The following is a 20374-nucleotide window of genomic DNA, read 5'->3' as shown; positions in this document are numbered from 1 at the left end:
CACCAATGTCTGACTAAAGCTCTTTTACTTACCGGAGTTATATACTCATCTACCATACTATCATCTGACTGGTCATCAGGGTATCTGGCCATATGTAGGTCAGTACTGACCATCTGTTTGGTCAGTTCTTCTAAAGGTTGACCAGCCATAGAGGTAACAGTCTTTCGTCCCTCTGTTTGGAGACCAGCTGATTTTACAGGTCGATAGCCTTTTATTAAATTCACTAAAAATACAATAACATACAAACTATAACAACAAATTCACACAGAAAAATACAAATACTCATAATGTATAAAACCAACATACCACAATATATACAAAATTCATCGTACATGTATGATAAACAATTAGAATTTTAGTGGTCTTTGCAAGATTATGGTTTTGGATGATAGATAAATAGTCAGATTGAGAAACTAGTTCATAAATAGTTCATAGAAACTGACACTCAATGCTAAGCAGATCTGTTTGTATCTGGGGGTATCCTTTATTTCAACTTTAACAGAACAGAAGTGGCAAGACTTTGATTTATTAAGTGAGAAACCATCATCTACTTACAGGAACACAATTTTTAAGGATAACATTAGCTTTGAAAAGGACAACTAAATCATCAAGTCAGTACAATAAGAAGAATATTGACTGCTTAAAAGATAAATCATAAATATATTGTAAAAAGATATTAAAGCATCTTGATACAAGATATGATCCTCATCATTGAAGACAGTGACAATTAATTTTACATCCTTGATCCGTGAATTATATTAATAATTCAGAAACTGGATTTTCCAAATCTGACATTTCATGTTTTATTTTGTGGAATCAATAGCTAAACTAATTAATTAATTATCATCTCAAGTAAAAAGTCCGATACTAAAATAAGATAAGCCTAACATTACAGAAGACCAACAATCTTCTTTTTTATTCGTTTTATCCTATATACCCCTAATGTGTTCAAAATTCCATAGAAGGATGTCAAATCAATCAGTATTAAAAGGCTTTAACCAGCTTATCATAAAAGATAACTTAACAATAAGTTTAGTAATTCTATAATTCACTAGCTTTAAAAATGCAGGGTCTGCCAAGCAAATAATTTAATGTTTAATTTATGCAATATCTTCGAGGGGATGAACTGATCTTGACCTGAAAGTTTTGACGATAATTTGTCCACAATATGGTCCCCTTTATTACAGTATTATAAAATTCCTTTACAAGTCAAAAGCTTGCTTGTAATGATACAATAATTATAATCCAGTTAATAAAATATTTAAATCCCATCGGTATAAAAGGTATTTAACCTGTCAACATAAATCAAAGACACATGGGTGTAAGATATTGACAGTGTAAGCTTTATTGTGGCGGCCAAATGAGGTCTCTCGTAGGTTAATATCCCAGCAACAATAGATCACTCATAATACTGATGTTATATAGATGTTCCTCAAACTAATGCATGGAAATAGAGGCAAAATTAATGGCTATAAAAATAAAAATAAATGGCCTACTGAAATCATTTATCTAAAATACTCTGGTCTATTTATAGGCAGCACAAAGTTCAGAAATCCTGATTAAGTACATGTATTTAAATCTGCCAAAAAAGGCTTGAACTATTCTAAGTCTTTAAAGTTTAATGATCATTTTGGTGAATAATATTTCTTACGCCTACAACTAAAAGTTCTTTGGGCTCTTTACATTTGTTTTGTTTAAAAAACAAATTTCCTTCACTTGTGTTTTAGATCTTTTGTGTTGCTGTTTTACTGTCTCCTTGACATAAACCAAAATCATGTAAAATAGTGAACTTTAAACTGATATTTCTTGTGAATTATTCAACAAATAGAACATGTGAGTTATTAAGATGTCAGATTACAAATGATTGGATCAATGACCAAATATGGTAATCCTTAACATGTCCCCTTGGTTCAATCCAAGCATCTGTTGCCTTATATAGATCAATGAAATAAATAATAAATAAAACAGTGCCTCAACACATTCTCATGGGAATGTCAATAAACATTTCATAACAATCTGTTGGAAAAAATAAAATTTTCACTTTTAGAGCAAATTCCTTCAAAAATTGTGGATAAAAGGTTTGCTAATTCTTGAGTTATGTTTACTTTATGATCAAGAGAAAGATTTATAGTTTATTATTTGGTCATAATAACCAGCCTTTGTTAAATGACTCAGCGTCATAACAAACAAATAAAGAGAAAATTTAATATACCATCCAGATAAAAATATGCATGGGAAAATTTGAACTAAGTTTGGTTTTTTTCTTAATTATTTCAAAATTGACTATACATAAATAAAAATGTAATTAAAACTTTATACTGTTTTTTATCAAAATGGCAGTTTTGCTGTATGGTTGCAGAGAAAATAAAAGAATTTCAAGTTCAAACAAAAGTAAGAATTGGTGTAATTATTGGCATTGGCCAGTTTTTATAGAAATAATCTACTCCTATGTAGCGTTTTATCTTAGCTGTCAGAAATCCTAGCAATAGTCTTTTCAAAACAGTATAACTAACTATTCTTGTATTAAAAAAATCACCTATTGATGCAGTCTGGATTTCACTGCAGCATTATTTACAAGGGGTTATGGCAGTGTAAATTTCAACTTAATACTAAAAATTTACACAAAGTAATTTGTACATTACCTGAATTTAATATAGGGAGAATCTCATCCCACTGACCATCTATAGCAAGCTGTCTGAAAATCTGAAATATATGTACACATGTTTATTGATGTAAATGTAAAGTATATGTTATTGAACAACTTAATCACTATGCATAAAATAACATTAATTGAACATATGTATTGTTATATAATATAAAGGAAGAAAGGATTGATTACTGTAAATTCAGAAATTATTGCGTGCATTTATTATTGCGATTTTGTCATTTTAGATCTAAATGCGATTTTTATTTTTACGATTTTGAGAAAAAATCATGTTTAATTCTTATAAAACATTTCAAAATGCGAGTTAAAATTATTGCGTTTGCAACTCTGTCGCAATTTTTGCAATAATAAAAACCTCGCATTAATTTCTGAATTTACAGTATTTGAAAATATTTTATATAGAATCTCTTTCTTAAAAATATTTTGAATAAAGGATGGAAAGATGGATAAATTTTTGGATGTGCTATAACTCATCCAGGGTAATTTTTCCCTAGGGATTTTCTAAAGTTGGCAGGTCTGTGGCTCCCACAAAATTTTAGTTGTTCTCTTTTCTGCCATAAATTGCAATGTTGTTGCTAATATTACTATGATTCATTCATGTTCATAGGTTTTCATCAAGTACCAGGCAAAGCTTATTGAAAATGGGTCTACCAGAGCCTGGAGTATTTTGTAAACAAGAAGCTTCATCTATAGTAGTTTCTAAGGCAACTTAACCGAAATGTATTCAGTTATCTATGACATCTTAGTAGTTTTGTATTTATATCATATTTTCTTATACAAATGCTATAATTAAATGTATTACCTGAAGATGAACTTCATTCTGTTTCAATCTTTCCTTTAAAATTTTCATTTCTTCTTCAGTTTCAGGGGCTTGCTGTAAAATACATACAGAAAACTGCATTTCTTTATTCTAAAGATTTTTCAAAATTAAATACACATCTTACAAGTCTTTTATACTTTCTAGTTAAGACAATTTTTCATAACCCTATCAAACCAAAACATCATTACATTCATGACATTGTTGATATGTTTTGCAGAAAGATTCTAAGAAATGAGACGACTTTACACTATTGACTATTCCTTTGACAAAAACTTCATTATTTATGATAAACTCACTATAGCAAGGAAAAGAAAATATGACATGCTATTCATAAAATGCATGTTTTTTCCTCATATGAATATTGACCAGTATAGTTGAATTTTATATTATTTAAAACTAAACGATATTTTGGCGACCAAAAATGTGTCCCTGTCATTATACATGATGTATAATTTAATTGAGAAAATCTATTGCATCTCATTAAATTCACTGTACTGCATCTTGCAATTTTTTAAATAAAAAAACAACCTTGTATGGGTAAATGGCAACTGACTACCTAGAGCAATCTAACATGGAGGCCAGTGAAAAGCTTTAAAACTACAAATACAAGATGGAATAGCTAGTACAAACCTTCCCCTGTAGCAGCTGGTCCACTCTTCGTTGTAACTGAGCATTCAACTGCTCAACGTTATGTAACTGAGCTTCTGTATGCTCTATCAGGGCCACACGTGCCTCCATCTGTTTATACTCCCTCTGTGGGAGTTTGACTACTGACTTTGAAGACGCTAGATTCTGATACTCCAGTAATCTGCTCTTCAAGTGAATATTCTGTTTCCTCAGAATGACCAATCTTTGTTGACATTCCTCTAGCTTGTGAGGAATTTTACTTTCGGAAACCTCTGATAATTCCTGTGAATATAATATTTTTTTTCTAGATATATAACATTTATTTTTGCAAAGATATTACCTACAACAAAAATATTTAATTTCATTGTTTATCAAAATATTGAAATTAGGTAAATTATACTACAACTTACAGCTGATCTAATACAATTGAGATGTAATAATTGGAATGGGACAAGATTAAATTTTTTGGAAAATAAATTATTTTACATTGTAAATGATGTTTATATCTCTGTAAGTACAGTGAAGAAGGGTGATTTAAATAATCACATTTTAAAGAATTGGGAAATCTTAAATTTTTCCTGGTCATTGAATGGTCTACTGTCGGAATCTGGCACTTGTATGATGACATTGAATACAGTTCAGTTACTTCATCTTTTGTTACATGTATGTACATATAAACCAATCCACTTTATTTTATTTTACTTATTTAATTCAATTTAAATAGGATGGTGACATAGTAATGAGAAAATCAATAGAAATATGTAGTACATGTAGTGTCTAGCATTAGATCACACAAAACTAGAGTTTTCAATCAAGATAATTGGGCATAGACTTTTTGTTAAGGTTTGATATTCTTGATACATTGTACTATGTCAAATAGTACCAATAAAAATTAAATTCACAGCTTACCTGACTGTCAAAACTTTCTATTTGTTGAACTTTACACTTTAATCTATTTTCACTTCTCTGCAATGTACTGATTTTTTCTTTCAATGTTTTCTCATTTTCCTCCAGTTTATGTAATTGTTCCTCAATATCAACTCCAGATAACCTTTTTGCTTTCACTTTACCCTCTAAATCCTTTTCAGACTTTTCTAACACATGTTTCTCTTCCTTGAGTTGTGAGTAAGCTTCATGCAATGAAACACATTGTTGATCTAACATGATCAGCTGACTTTGTAACTGAGAAGTCTGATGGACTAAAGCACCATTTTCCTGAATCGCTTGATTTAATTGTTGTGTCAACACAATGTTTGAGTTATGAAGTTCCACAGCTTGTGCTTCTGTGCTACTTCCCGAACTTTCTAATTCCCCAAGTCTTTGATTAAGAGCTTTTTCTTTATTTTCTTGGTCCTTCATTCTCTGAACTAAATTAGCTTCAGCATTTTCTAATTCCTTCAAACGTAAGGCCAAATATTCTGATTTTTCTGAATAACTTAATTTCTCCTTTTGAACACTTTCCAATTGCTTTTTCAAATTATATTCGGAGACAGTTAATTCTGAGACTGATGTTTCCAAGTTGACAGATTTTGATAACCACACTTCTTCATCTAGTTTATATTTCCTTACAAGTTCTTTCAGTCTCATTTCTAGAATTTCAAGATCACTGATCCTGTCCTCCATTTTGCTTATTTCATTTTCAAGTTCTCCAACTTTCTTGTATAATTTATTTTCTGAGGCTTCATAACTTGAGACTTGCACCTTTAATGTTTTCTCCGCTAGCTGTAGTTCCCTTATTTTCACATTCTGTTCGTGAATCAATGCTTTGTCTTTCCTTGCAATATCGTGTAATTCTTCTCTATCATTTTCTAAATCTGATACCTTAAAAAACAAGCAATTCATATGTTTTTATTAAGGAATAGAGATATCATCTTGATGTATTTCCTGTTGAAAATTGAAATCCTTTCAGCAAAAAATACAAATAAAATTAGCAATAGTTATCATTTTGGCACCTAAAAATGCACGATTTAATTATTGTTTGCTCCACATTCAGTAGCAAATATTTCATCATATTCAGGACGACTATTTAAATGTGTGACGATTAATTACCATCAATGATAACATGTAGCATCCTAACAAAAGTGCTACACTTTTATAAAATCCTCTTGCTGTTATAAATCATAAAGATGTAATATACTTACAAAAACTATACCATCAATATAAAAGTTGAAGATAGGAAATGTTTTGCAAAGGATTTTATATTGGCCTTTTCTGTTGCCAAATTTTGCGGTTTGTTTAGGAATAAAATACAATGTATTGTATTTCAAAAATCTTTTCTGTAATAAACAATAGATCATATGTTTTAAACCTTTTTTTCAAGACACTTATCATGTGCTTATCATCTGTTTTATACTTTTTAGCCTTGTATTGTTTTGTCTAGAAGAGTTTCATGTCAGATAAGTAAATATATTTGATGTTGTATAGCCCAATCCTAATATTATTCTTAGTTTTTTTAACAATTTGTTTACTTTCTTTGGTTTACTAACAGAAAATAATGCAGCAAATTATTCCAATAACCATTTTTACATGATGATGTTTATTTTACACAGATTCCTGAAAAAAATCTTCTGGGTAAAATATCCCAGTGCAAAAGTCATTTTTTGTCAATACATCAATAAACTTATAGTGTGCAAAGCTTTTCTCAGAATGTTATCAACCCAGTTTTATGTAGAGTAAATTGTAAAAGAAATGAAACATCATTCTTATTAAGGATGTTTTCTTCTGACTTTTCAGTCTCGTTAAGTCTCATTGAAATCTTGTTCTCAAATTATTCCCAAAACATGTGATACTAGTGGAAAATATCAATGAATTTAAAAAATATTATAATCAAACATAACTCTGTGAAAAAATTGTGTATTTACAATGAACAGTATTTGAGTTATCCAGTTTTTAAATTTTACAACCAATCAAGTCCATATATTTAGCCAAAATTTGGGAAAATGGGTGAGGGATACAAAAAAATGATTTACAAGAATCATGTACATCCTAAATTTTTTTGGTCTTTTCAAATTTCTTAGAAATGTATTTTTCCAATCATTTATAACAAAAAAGTTGAAATAATATGCATTTTGTTCCTAAAACTGAGAAAAACCACAAAAATAGAAAATTGACAGCATGGTAAATTTGACACAAAAAAGCGTCAAAATATGATAAAACTTTCTTTTATTAACATCTAACTATAGTTTTTTTGAGTAAAATTTATTCAGATTGGTCCACTTCATCTTTATAGAAAGTATGGAAAAAAGTTTTTAATTTTGGAACTGTGATTCTTTTCATGAGAATAGCCCAAAAATAGGTAAAAATCGATGAAAAATGAGAAAATCATCAAAATTGGAAATTTTCAAAGGGACGTAGCAAAAAAAGAAGTGCACCACCATATGATTTTTTCTTCAGCAATTATTTTGTTACAGTCTTACAAACTCAAAAATCAGGTTAAGAAAAAAAGTTTAATTCTAGAAATTTTTGGCTCCTCAGAGATGTACATTCTTAATTACTATAATTAGTAGACTATCTCCCACTCACCAGCCAATACCCAATCATCTTCTTTATTGTAGATTAAGGAAAGGAAAAAATGTCTTTAGCCACTCTTTTTTTCAAATAACTAGCTTTAACAAAACTTTTGTTGTTAATTTCTGTGACATTTGGTCAAGAGTTGTCTCATTGACAATAATACCAGGGGTTGAAGTCATAAAACCTTGCTCAGTGCTTGGAGCACAAAAATCATGCTCGAAACACCAAATCCTGTATTTTGATTGGTTGATTCTTGAGTCTGAGCACAACAATCTTGCTCGAAAGTTTTATGACCGTAAGGCCAGATCTTCATTTTCAATTTTAAAGCTTATGATACAGTGCATGATAGTTTTCCTTCATCATGTTTGTTTCATGTCTCAATACAATTGAAATACAGATCCTATGTCCAGGCTTTACTTTCAGGGATCTGACAACACTCTGTTCTACTTTCTGATTGAAGACCTTTCTGGTTTTTTTTTAATTATGCACACCTTCAAAATATTTGGCTGATATAATAAATACCAGAACAGAGGATAGACAGAAGTGTTGTCAAATCCATGTTATGATAGCGTGGACAACAGGATAAGTTTTTTAATCAGACTGCTTCTTTTTTCAACTGACCTTTACACAATATTCTCCTTTCCTTCAGAGTATAATCAGAGCTTCCTGTCTGGAAAAAGATTCTTTTTTTATCCATAAATTATACATATTCAGAACATGTTTGTCCTTTAGTATTTGGTGGGCAGTTGTCTCCTTGTCAATCATACCATATATTCTTACCAAACTAATTAAAATACATGTATGAATTAAACAGGTATAACTGATTACATTACCTGTTTCTTTAAATGCTTTTCTAATTTTTCCAACTCCATGATTCTTTGACGTAGAATATCTTCTGGTTTTTCCATCTCTCCTGTCATGGTTAATGGTTCTTTGACTTGGTTTTCGTCTGAGGTATCAGTTTGACTAGAACTGTCCACAGTTTCTACATTATGAGGTAATTTTTCCTCTGGACTTTGACAGGAATCTTGTTTTTTCTCCTCCAACACAGATAACTCTTCCTGGAGTGTAACTTTATCCTTTTGGACTGTTGCTATAGATTTATTCAATTCCTCTATCTCTGACTTGTAATGGTTCTCTAACAACTTATTAGCATCTCTGAAAAAAACAGAAGTAAAAGTTAAATAGTTGGATTATCATTTTTTTTACGGTATTGTCAAAAGGTTACAAATCTTTATCTATTTTTTAATAAGTGAGATATAAGGTATACACAAATAAGAGAGCAAACTCAATGACAACCATAATAACAAGGACATATGAAGGTCAACATATCGTCTTGAACAATAGACAAACATCTATATACAGTTTGTGCAATTCTATAATGCACAGTCTGGGAAACTTGTGAATAAATTAACATACATTTGCATCAAAATCAAATGCCCTGAATGACAAGAACATTTGGATAAAGAATGGCAACCATCGAAACGCATTATTTTGAAAGACACATGAATCTGGTGTTAGGTTTAATTAGTTCTTCAGCATGAACGATGTGACACATATCTCATGTATTTGTATCTTTTGGTTATTTTTGTCATTGGGTTGCTGTCCAAAGGGCTCATTTCCTATAACCCTTTTATCCACAAACAGCCTTAAATTTTAGAATAAGGTCCTTGACTGATTAAAATCACATGAACATAATGGCTTAATGGATGCTAGAGAAAAAAAATACTTGCTTCTTTTGTGGTACTTCATAAATTTTTAAGATTTAAAGTTATAAAACATATCTTAATATCAAATATATGGTGCAATGTCTTTAGGTTGTGAGATTTCTGTAATAGAACTTTCAAACAACCTATGGAACTCTTTTCTGGACCAATTAGAAAAAAAAGCATTTGATTTAATTTTAAGTGAATATGGTAACAATTACTAAAATTTATTCCTAATGAATTAAGTTTTGCAATAACTTTATAACCCTTTTAAGATAGCTATAGGTCAATTTTTGTTTGGCAGTGATATTTTTTTATTATTTTTTATTATATATGACTTGGAGTAATAGATTAATTCCTGGATAATGTGATCATCCCAAGGTATAAATAATTAACTGGTAAACAAATGAACTTACAATATGATGAATAAAATAGTTTTCCACAAAGCCTATCTGTTAAAAGTACCTTTATGGTTAGAATATATTAATAAAATCCATGTTTTTCACTAAACATATCTTCCTTTAATCACACTATGTATACCAAAGACCAACTAGACTTATGTATATCTACTGGAATACATAAGTACCTATTATGGCACTATGGTTCCTAAGTAACTTCTGAAGTCTTTATAAAAGGTGGTGTTAAATAACCATCATTCTATTCTTCTTGTCTATGATATAATGTCATATGATAACCAATGCATCTTATAACAACAGCCATATTCATGTGAGAATGCAATATGAGAATTCTTAATAATTCTTGACGTGAAGTTCTTTGTAAGAAATAAAACTCCGTTTAATCAGGTTTAATAAGACTTTCTATAAGGTATTAATAAAAGGCAAACAACAAATCAAGTGATTTAATAATCAAATTAATCAGATTATTGAACATGACGACATTTTGTTAGCAAAGCAGGGGAAGGTCTATACGGATTATGTAATTGTTCGTGCAATTCAGTTGGAATTTGTCTGTAGGCACTATGTATTAACAACTACTCGGAACTCTGTAACCCGAAAATGGATTTCAATAATGTATGATTTCAGAAAAAGCTATTGCCTATGTACCAGTTCATTAATTGGACTAGATTGATAAAAAAAAATCCTAGATCTTTTATCAACTGTACTGCTCATGAATAAAACTTGTGTATCAAATTTCAAGCAACCTGACCTGTTTTAAAGTTTGATGATAAAACAATTATTTGATCATAATTATCTATGGAATGCAATATAAGAAACAAAACCTTTAAACTCACAATAGAGTTTTTAATTTACAAATATCATATATATATTGTTCATATATTTCTGGTCTTCAGAGAAACTTTAGGATCAGTCCTTATATTTAAATATGTTGGTACATCTCCTGAGCTATTTGTCCATGTTTATAATGATCTGGGTTAAATACCTTCAGGTATTCAATCTCACAAGGTAAACAAGCATTTAAACTATCTTAATGTGTCTTATTTTCCTTTAATGGCCAGGGTGTTGTAAATTCCTTTAAAATTTTGACTGACAAAAGAAATTTTCCAAACTATGTCAGGTATATAAATTGTTTGTCAGTAGGATTCTTTTAGAACTGCTTAGTAAACTGCAGTTGATCTTAGTATACTGAACTTGTTCAAAGACAGTTTATTAAATGGAAGTTTGTTACATCAACATCAAAAACAGGGATCACATACATTTGAAAATTTTGTTTTTCAAAGACCCTACATAATGTAAATAGATATAAGAAGATGTGGTATGAGTGCCAATGAGACAACTCTCCATCCAAGCCACAATTTGTAAAAGTAAACCATTAAAGACCAAAGTAGGTAAGATCTTCAACACAAAGCCTTGTTTTAATAAGGATGTTTTGCTGTATTTGATATTCAACCTGTTAAATTAATTAGATTTCAACGTCATTTAACTGTAGGATGTCGTTTATTTTGATTTTCTTAGGGTTCAGATCTGTTTGAAGATGAGAATTTTAAGATAATTCCAAATGTCTTTGAATTATTTTGAGGGGAGCAATATAAATTCATACTCAATATACCTGTTGTATCATTATTCTACAAAAACATCAGTTAATTTGTACAAGTATTACTTCTGACATTTGTTTTAAAATTTTGGTTCAATAAAATTCAATGAAAGCAAAAGTCATTATCTAGGTCATCAAGTAAAACTGTTTTAGTGTGACACACACTTTTACCTCTAAATATATTTAAAAGTCCTCGACAACACTTTAAATAAAAAACATAGCATCTAATGTTACTGTCTATTGTGTCAAACATCTGAATTGACAAAAAAAAGTCAACACAATGCTTGGTATAAAATCTGTTTACTAAAAACCATTCCAAACTGACATTACATATTAGTACAATTGTCTTATTATAGGGAATACCAAGTACTGACATCATGCATGCCACAGCATTGCAAATTTATTCATACATGTACTTTCAAAAATTTCTCAAGTTTGTTTACAAATTTGTGTAAAATGTACCAAATGATAAGTAAAGTTTACCTTGATTGAGAGTGAAATTCCAAGTGTTTGATTTTCAAGATACAGCATGTACCTAGTAAACATTTAATACACCTTGATTACCTGGACAGGTAAGATTAACTAAAGTCAAATCAATAATCAATCATACTTTATTTGTTTAAGACATTAATTATTGACCTAGAAGAAACTGATGCCAAATGGCAAGCTATACTTTTATATGACTACTTAATTAAAGGTTAATTAATAATACAGGTAGAATATCAATACAGACTGCTGGGGTGGGATCCAATTTCTATTTCCATTTAATATCTATTTTTAGAATGAGTTTCCTGTAATGGAACTAGCTGGATTACTTTATTTTAAAGTTTTTGGTCATTTAGTACTGTTTAGAAAAAGAATTACTGAATAACTTCATGTAATATTTTAAACTTTAATATCCAGGTATTTAAAAGTTCTTCATTAAATCTTAAGCTAATTATCAGTGGGACATTCTTTAGCATGCATAACTAAGGTTTAAAAAAAATACAGAACTTAGTACAATTTTGGCAAATCTCCTTATTCAGCAAATGGCTTCATGTAATTTAAACTGTAGATGTTTTTAGATACGATATAAATATGTATCTTTCATTCAACCATCAAATTTCATCAGACCACAAAATCTACCCCACCCATTATGATAGTGATGCTATATACAACTTTCTTCTCGATATTAATTATCATCATTATTATTATCACATAATTTTGCATTCCATAAATATTAGAATATAAAGTGAATAAGTTAGTTGAATAGTGAAATGAATCATGTACATTCCACAACCATCCAGCCTATTTAATGGACTACTAAATAGGGTGTCGCCTATAAGTGGGATGAATAAACAAATCTAAAACTTACATCTTTAACTTTTCCCAGTTTAGAACATGTGTACCAAGATTTCCTCAAATTATATAGTTGTACTAAATTTTTAGCTTTATTTTTGTATATGGATGTTTCAATAGCCTCAACAATGAGCTATTAGTTCTTCAACACCCCCATCTAAACTCTTACAGTTGTCTTTTTCCTGAAGAATAAACATTACATTCAGTGCGTCTTGATTCTTTTTGAGACCCATTTAAGTGACTTGTTTTGGATTCCTCTAGTGACTTAATATCATTACCTCCTCTGGAGACACGTTAGAAGGGATTTGTCCTGTTAATGCATACCAGATATTTTGTTCTGTATACAAACTTTATATGTCATTAGACCTCGTCGGACCAATCTCTTGTCCAGACCACCTCAAAAGACCTACCTGAGTGACTTGTCTTGTTCCTGGAGACCAGATATTCTGTTCTGTATACAAAGTTTACATGTCATAAGATCTTTTATTATCACTTGGAATGGTTCATCTAAGGTCATCTGAAAAAAAACACCAACATTTCTAATGAAATGATTTTCTAGTATAAAATTAATTACAGTATTATATATACAAGGATGAGAAGGAAATCTTTAGAATGAAAAATATCGGGATACTGATATCAACTGGAAGGGCCAAGTTCATATATTTTATGTGAGGCACAAAATCATTTTTTTAAATTCTGTTACAAACTATGCTACTGTAGAGTATGTGCAGACCAGACTATCCCAGCTACAATCTAATCAAGGACTGTAATTCAGGTGTTGCAGATGATTTTTAAACATAGATTTGAAACAAATAAAAATTGAATTTATATTTTGGAATTAGTTTTTTTTGTAAAGTCTTCAGATCTGAAATCAGTTCATAGAAAAACAAACCAATTTTGAAAGTATTCCACAAATATTATGATCCTGTCTGTCTATAACCTTCATCATGTGACCTTGTCTCTGAACTTGTCAGAATAAATCAATATTTAACTGAGTGAACTGTGAAAAAACAACATGACAGGGGGAAGAGAAACCTGATTGACAAAGGACAGACAAAATACATCTGTTAATATCAGTTTTCTTTTCCTTCTCTTACGAAAAAAGTACATGTTTTTTCTCACCTGATTTACTCTTATTACTTTTTAAGTTTTTGGAAACAGACTATCTTAGTTAGAAAAACATTGAATTATTTAAAAAAAAATATATAAATAAAAAAACACAAATAGAATTTATTTTATTTTATGAAGACACCTTGCACTGGTATTAAAATGTTTTTGTCTTTTTATTAAAGGTTCATACTTATCACAGACAATCCCTTAAAGTTTGTTTTCTTTTCCAAATCCAATAAACTTATTTAATAGGTATGATCATCCAGACACTATGTTATCTCATCCAGCTTCAGGCCAATACTTTAACATATGAATGTCCTTTAGATGACTGGACAATAGCTAACACCTTTATAACAGGTCTGACTGAAGGACAATGTTATATGATGTTTATTTGTTGTTGTTTTGATTGTCCACTGAAGATTATTAAGTAGTTACCCGCTGTTTTAGTTTTCCTTGTCAATGTAATATTACTGATAATTTAAAATCTTTTAATGATCACTTTACACTAATGATTAGGATAATACAGTAGCACAGCAGGACAGGGTAAATAATATCCTAGTGTTATTAACCTGTACCTTACAAAAAGAAGGGTTGTACAGGGAATAATACTATCAGAAAATAGAGAAAGAGAAAAATACTCATAGATTATCCAAGGTTCGCATACAAGAAGAATTTTTTTCAGCTATAAATCTCATTGAAGGGTGATAGCTCTGAAATGAAATGCATTCGAGAAACTTTCTCAAGTTTGATGACCACAATAATCTGTTTTTATATCAATATTTTCCCAATGTAACTGAGATATGCATAAAATACATTGATGGATAGACAACACGGCCACATCCTTTGTTTTACTATTATTTCTTTCAATACATATGTCAGTCTTTGAGTTAAAATCATAAATTGCACTGATCATGCTGCATAAGTTTTAGTTTGAATTCAATTCCATTTTTTTAAAAAAAAATTGTTTTGAGGCAGCTCTTTGTTTGTTTTCTCAGATGTCAGTGGTTGTATTAGCATTAGAAAATTTTGGTAGTTGATTTTATATATATTTTATAAAGTATAGATAATTAATGTGTATTTTGACTTACCAGATGACTTGGGAGTGTACAGTCAGTGGATGGAGAAGTATGCAGTTCTAATTGGTCCCTATAGTCCTGAACTAAATCATCTAATCCACCCTGGAATGTGGATAACTGTTTTGGAAGTTTCAGATTTGATCCACATGTCATACATGTATCCGTGTGGATACTTTCCACAGAGTTTCGATTATTATCAGAACCTAATCTTGATCCCGATCCTTTCATTACTTTTGATTGTAAATAGCTATTTGATTTTCGTACTATTTCTAATTGTTTTTCGGCATCATTCTTTGCCTTGTTAGCTTTCTCTACTTTAAGCTGAAATTCCATACCTGATGTTTCAGCAGTTAATGATTTTCTTTTTAAACTTAAAATTGTCTTTTTAGAATTTTCTAAATTTGATTGCACTTCTTCATATAGTTTGTCCATCTCTTTAAGTTTATTTTCCATTTGCTGTCGTGAAATTTCGGCAAATTCCATTTTTCTCTCTGCAGTCTTCTTTGATTCAACTGCATCCTTTATTGTTTTTTCAATTTCATCTTTTGATTGTTGAACACTTTCTAAATTTGATTGTAATTCCAGGTTTGATTTTTCTGAATTTTCCAATTTTGATTCTGTCTCTGTTTTAGCATCCTCTGTCACACGTAACTTATTTCTGGTCTCTTCCAATTGACCCTCCAAGTTCTTATTCCCCTGCGTTAGCTGGTCATTAAGTTTGTGTACCTCAATATTGTCCTTTTTCAATGCAAACTCACTTTCCTCTACCTGAGCCAATTCATTTTCAAGTCTTTGAATTTTTTCGTCCAATTTATCTTTTAATAAATCAAACTGTTCTATGTCTTCTTCTGATGTCTTAACTTTATGTTCTAAATCATCAACAGTGTCTAACAATTTCTCTTTTTCCTTTTCTAAAGAATTCAGATTTTCTTTCAAACTTTTTTCTGAAATTTCAGTTTCATCCAGTTTAGTTTGGATTTCATTGAATTTATTTTGCAATTCCTTTAAATCATTGTCAGCTTTTAAAGCTTTAGTTTTCTCCTCAGATAACTGCAATAATAAGTTATCTCTTTCTTTGGTCAGATTAGCTTTAGCATGCTCAAGTTCCAGAATCTTTTCAATGTTTGCTTCACTATGTACTTGGCTAACACCCGAGGAATTAAGTTCATTTCTTAACGTGCTATTTTCTAATTCTAAACTTTCCACTTTGTATTCCATATCTTCCATTGTTTTTTGTACGTCAGACAATTCTTGTTCAACTTCACCAAGACGATTCTCCGCTGCTTTTGCTCGTTTTAACTCTCCCTTGACACGATCTTCAATTTCTTCCAACTCCATGACTCTCTCCATTAATTTATCCTCAGATCCTTCCAACATTTTAATTTTTTCTGATAACTGTCTTACTTGTTTATCAGTCGATGTTAAACTAGACAATTTCTCCGTCAAACTTGTATTTTCATTTTCTAGATCTTGTAAGCGTTCAAACAGTCCAGTGACCTTACCAGGACTGTTTGATCCGTCACATCTTATATCCATAAGATCAATGGTATCAGTTTGTTTATCACAAGGTAAGTGGTCAGTCTTACTTTCGGAGATTACAGCCAGGGATTTAACACAGAATTCCTGAACACAAGTGTCATTAAGAGGGATTTCACCTTCTGTCGACAATGATGGAATGTTATCATTCAGGTCATTCGTGTCAGTTTCTTGATCATGAACACCTAATTGAACATCCTTGTTATTATTGTCTAACTGAGCCCTAAGGCCCTGCTCTATCTCTTCAAGTTCAGTCACTCTATCCATTAACTTTATCTCAGCATCTTCTAGTACATCTACCTTTTTACGGAGGTGTGTTAATTCTGCACCTTGATGTTCATATTTATGTAATTTTTCTAAACATTCCTGCTCGGATGAATCAAGTTCTATCAAGCGTTCATTTAAATCGTCATTTTCCAACTGGACTTGTTGCAGTTCAGTTTTAGTTCTTTGTAAGAGTTCGTCTACCTGACACTTTTCAGTTTTTATTTCACTTAATTCATTGTTTAATTGATCAATCATTTCAGTTTGACCATTAATTCCAGATGTTTCACTTTCCTCTAAATCGCTATGAAGGTGATTGGGTTTTAACACTTTGTCAATAAGTTGCCGATTTTCTTCTGCTAATTGTTGATTTTCTTCATCAGCAGCATCTAACTTTTCCATCATTTCTGTTTCAAATTTCTCAAATTCACTTATTTTCTCTATAAATTCCTGTTCTTGTTCTATGTAATTTGCTATTTCTTTCTCTAAATGTTCAATCTTTCTTTCATATTTTTCTTCCATTTCTCTCATCCTTTCTTTCAAGTTTGACTCGTGATCTTCCATTGAATCTAAATGTTCCAGGAGATTTTCCTGTGACCGATGTAATTCATGGATTTTTCCTTCATACTGTACAACAGCATCATTTGAATACCTTTTCCCTTGATTAAATTGTAATTGACTTTTCAATTCTTTTTCTTCACGTTCCATTTCACTAACAGTCTCACTCAATCTAATTTCATTCTCTTTTAATTTGGCAATTTGTTCTTGTAAACTTTCTATTTTTGTATTTTTTGCCTCCTCCAATGAACTTAATGTACTTTCCAAGTTATTTATGCGGTGGAGCAAAAACTCAATGGTTTGATTAATTTGAGAATCCCCTTTTGATTGGTCAACTTCAGAAAGTTCAAGAGCTAACGATGGTCGATGTGCGTCTGCTTCAGTATCCTGCTCTTCCAATTTACTCTTCAGTTCGATATTACTAAACTCTAAACTTTCTATTTTATCCTCTAAAGATTGTATCCTATTAATATGTTCTTGAGCACTTTTCTCCCAATTGTTTCTTAATATTTCCTCATTTTCTTCCAGTTCTGAACATCTCATTGTCAAAGAATCATTTTCAGATTGAAGTTCTGATATTGTGTCGTTTAGATTTTTCTCAAAAGTAACGTCTGCCTCAAATTCCTCTTTCAAATCAAGCCTCTGTTTCAATTCATTGTTTCTAGTCTCTAATTCCTTTATTTTTTCTGTGGATATCAGTTCTGCCTTTCCCAAAATAGTAACCTAAAATAGTCAGGAGTTCAAATATTTAAATGTGCTGTCAAAAACCCTTTCAACAAATATTGTTTATGACAAGTGAAATTGAATAAGGATTATAAACAAGTAAATTATCAATACATTTGATAAACTTAAGTTATTTGATTTTAAGTGGCAATGTCAATACAATTTTGCAAATGCTGTGGTTCTTTTTTAAATATTTTTATGTTATTAGAAATAATTCCTAAATCTTTTACTTCACGATATAATAATGCATTTGAAAGTTTCAGAGAAATTGGCAACCAAAATTCTGTTTTTTCCCCAAAATGTTTAACAAGTGTTTGATACTGAGCTGTAACATGAAATAATCTACTTTTTTTTGTGCTACGGTTTGTCTCATGGTATTTCACTAATTTACTTTCTTTTAAAAAAAAAAATCTGAGTTTGATTGTGTACATGTATTAGAAAATATCAGTGAACTCATGAGGGTGAAACTAGCTGTCATCTTACTTGTTAGACATTTGGTCTAGTAAACAAAAATACTCAGACTGGTTGTAAGTTTTCTTATAGACTAAATAAATATATTTTCTTCAAATTTTCATAATTTTTTCATTACATTCACCTTCAGGGTGTTGTGAATATTGTATGGTAATTATTAATTCAATGATTGATTACTTTTTCTTCTAGTTTTCAAGTTTTTTTATGTATTGACTTTATTTTTTTCCAATAACACAATTTTTATACTTTTTCCTTGTCCCGACATACACTGAAACATTCCCTCTAGGAATTCAGTAACAGACAATTTTTGAATAATTTATAAAAACCTTATTGAGATATTAAGATAAAATCATTTTGATTCAAACTATTTCCTTAAATACAATTTATTAATTTAAAAGGTGTATCTTCATTTTGTCAATAAAATGAACAGCAAATTATATTGTGTCAATAAAATGTCATTTTAAATGTTTTTAAAGTAATGTAAAATTGTGTAATATTTTATGTCATAAAATGATTTTTATTTATGATACATGCACTTATTGAAAGCTTTAAATGATAAGATTAAATCAAATGAATGCCATGCACACTCAAGCAAAGATATGTTATAACTCATAGTAATATGTGATGTCATGTTTATGAAGTCATGCAAGATGAATAATGAATTATTACAGCTAAATTCTCACACAAAACTTATCAAATACCAAACAAGAAAATTAAATTAAGATATGCAGCAATACTTTTTGACTAGGTCAAATTCCACTGCAAAACATTTTTTTTTATATAATTCTCCCACCTAATTAAAAAAGTTAAATGTAATTTACCATGCTCACACCTATTTTTCCATTTTTTTCTCAGAAATTTAGTAATTAACTTACATGCAAAAAAAACAAAAAAGGAACTAGTTTATGCTATATTAATATCACACTCTCATCCAATCATTGGGTGCTAAAAATATCAACAATCTATAAGAGACTGCAATATATTTAAACAAGATACGCTTGCAAGTTCACTACTAACAGGGGTCATGCTGCCCATTGAGCATGCTCCATATATTGTACCTTCTCACTCAGTTTGCTTTCCACCATATCTTTATCTAATATGATTTCCTTCAACTCCCCTATTTTGGACAAATACTCATGAGCCTGTCGCCTAGCGCTATGTTCCTTTTCCTCTGCCTTCAAGGTCCTCTCTCGTAACTGAGATTCGCTCTGTTCTAACTCAGCTAATGAATTTTCTGTTAACTTTAATTTTTCTCTCAGCTGTTTTTCAGTAACATCAAACTGATTAACTTGATCTTGTAAAGTTTTATAAAGTGTCATAATTTGGACTAATTTATTTTCATCTTGTTCCAGTTCCTCTTGTCGCACGCTACTGTTATGCAGTTCATTTCTAAGCGACACATTTCCAGCATGCATTTTGCATACCTCTTGGCTAAGCATATTAAGATGAAGTTTCAGCTGTGATAAGTCACTAGAAGACATGTTCTGAGTGTCAAAAATACGACTCAGTGTGGAATTTGTCTCACGACTCAATGTTTCAAAATCAACACAGTTGTCAGCAAATGCATTGCCATGTTCAGAATTTGACATAAAGGGAAAATTTGCCTCGCCACTTAAGTCCAAACTAGTATTGCTCATATCTCTTGAGGAATAATTTGAGTCGAAAGAACCAGCTCTATGCCTTGGAGAAGCCTCTCCACCATCTTCATTGACCTCTTGAACCTGTAATATCAGTGTTAAATTGGCAGGTTAAGTTAGTAGGTGTTATACCAAACACCAAATAAACCTTGTCCCAGCAATGTATCAATACCCAATGTTATAAATTCTAGTTGATGTTTCATGCAAATGAAATGAATGATAATGATATTCCTTCAAAAAGGGTCTAAATGTATACAATATACTAATAAAGTTTATATTTAACTAGCCTATACAGTGTACCTGTAGTAATTTGTAGAAAT

At 30.4% G+C, this 20374-nt stretch overlaps 1 protein-coding gene across 5 annotated transcripts in view; it reads right to left on the bottom strand.

The window, feature by feature from the left end:
* LOC134715845 (golgin subfamily B member 1-like) overlaps nt 1-20374 on the bottom strand; it is an 80519-nt gene that overhangs the window by 23429 nt on the left and 36716 nt on the right. For 4 of the 5 annotated variants that reach the window (XM_063578346.1, XM_063578348.1, XM_063578350.1 and 1 more), the window contains 9 exons: nt 19476-20138; nt 14878-17946; nt 13090-13196; nt 8456-8780; nt 5022-5933; nt 4116-4394; nt 3468-3539; nt 2643-2703; nt 33-223 (listed from right to left, as the gene is read on the bottom strand). In XM_063578346.1, coding sequence (XP_063434416.1) covers nt 33-223; nt 2643-2703; nt 3468-3539; nt 4116-4394; nt 5022-5933; nt 8456-8780; nt 13090-13196; nt 14878-17946; nt 19476-20138 — 5679 coding nt within the window. The remainder of the gene's footprint in view (nt 1-32; nt 224-2642; nt 2704-3467; nt 3540-4115; nt 4395-5021; nt 5934-8455; nt 8781-13089; nt 13197-14877; nt 17947-19475; nt 20139-20374) is intronic. The other variant, XM_063578347.1, reaches the window with a different exon arrangement.

The sequence above is a fragment of the Mytilus trossulus genome, chromosome 4, assembly GCF_036588685.1.
Source record: "Mytilus trossulus isolate FHL-02 chromosome 4, PNRI_Mtr1.1.1.hap1, whole genome shotgun sequence".
In the NCBI taxonomy this organism is placed as follows: domain Eukaryota; kingdom Metazoa; phylum Mollusca; class Bivalvia; order Mytilida; family Mytilidae; genus Mytilus; species Mytilus trossulus.
This window is presented reverse-complemented; position numbering and strand designations above follow the sequence as displayed.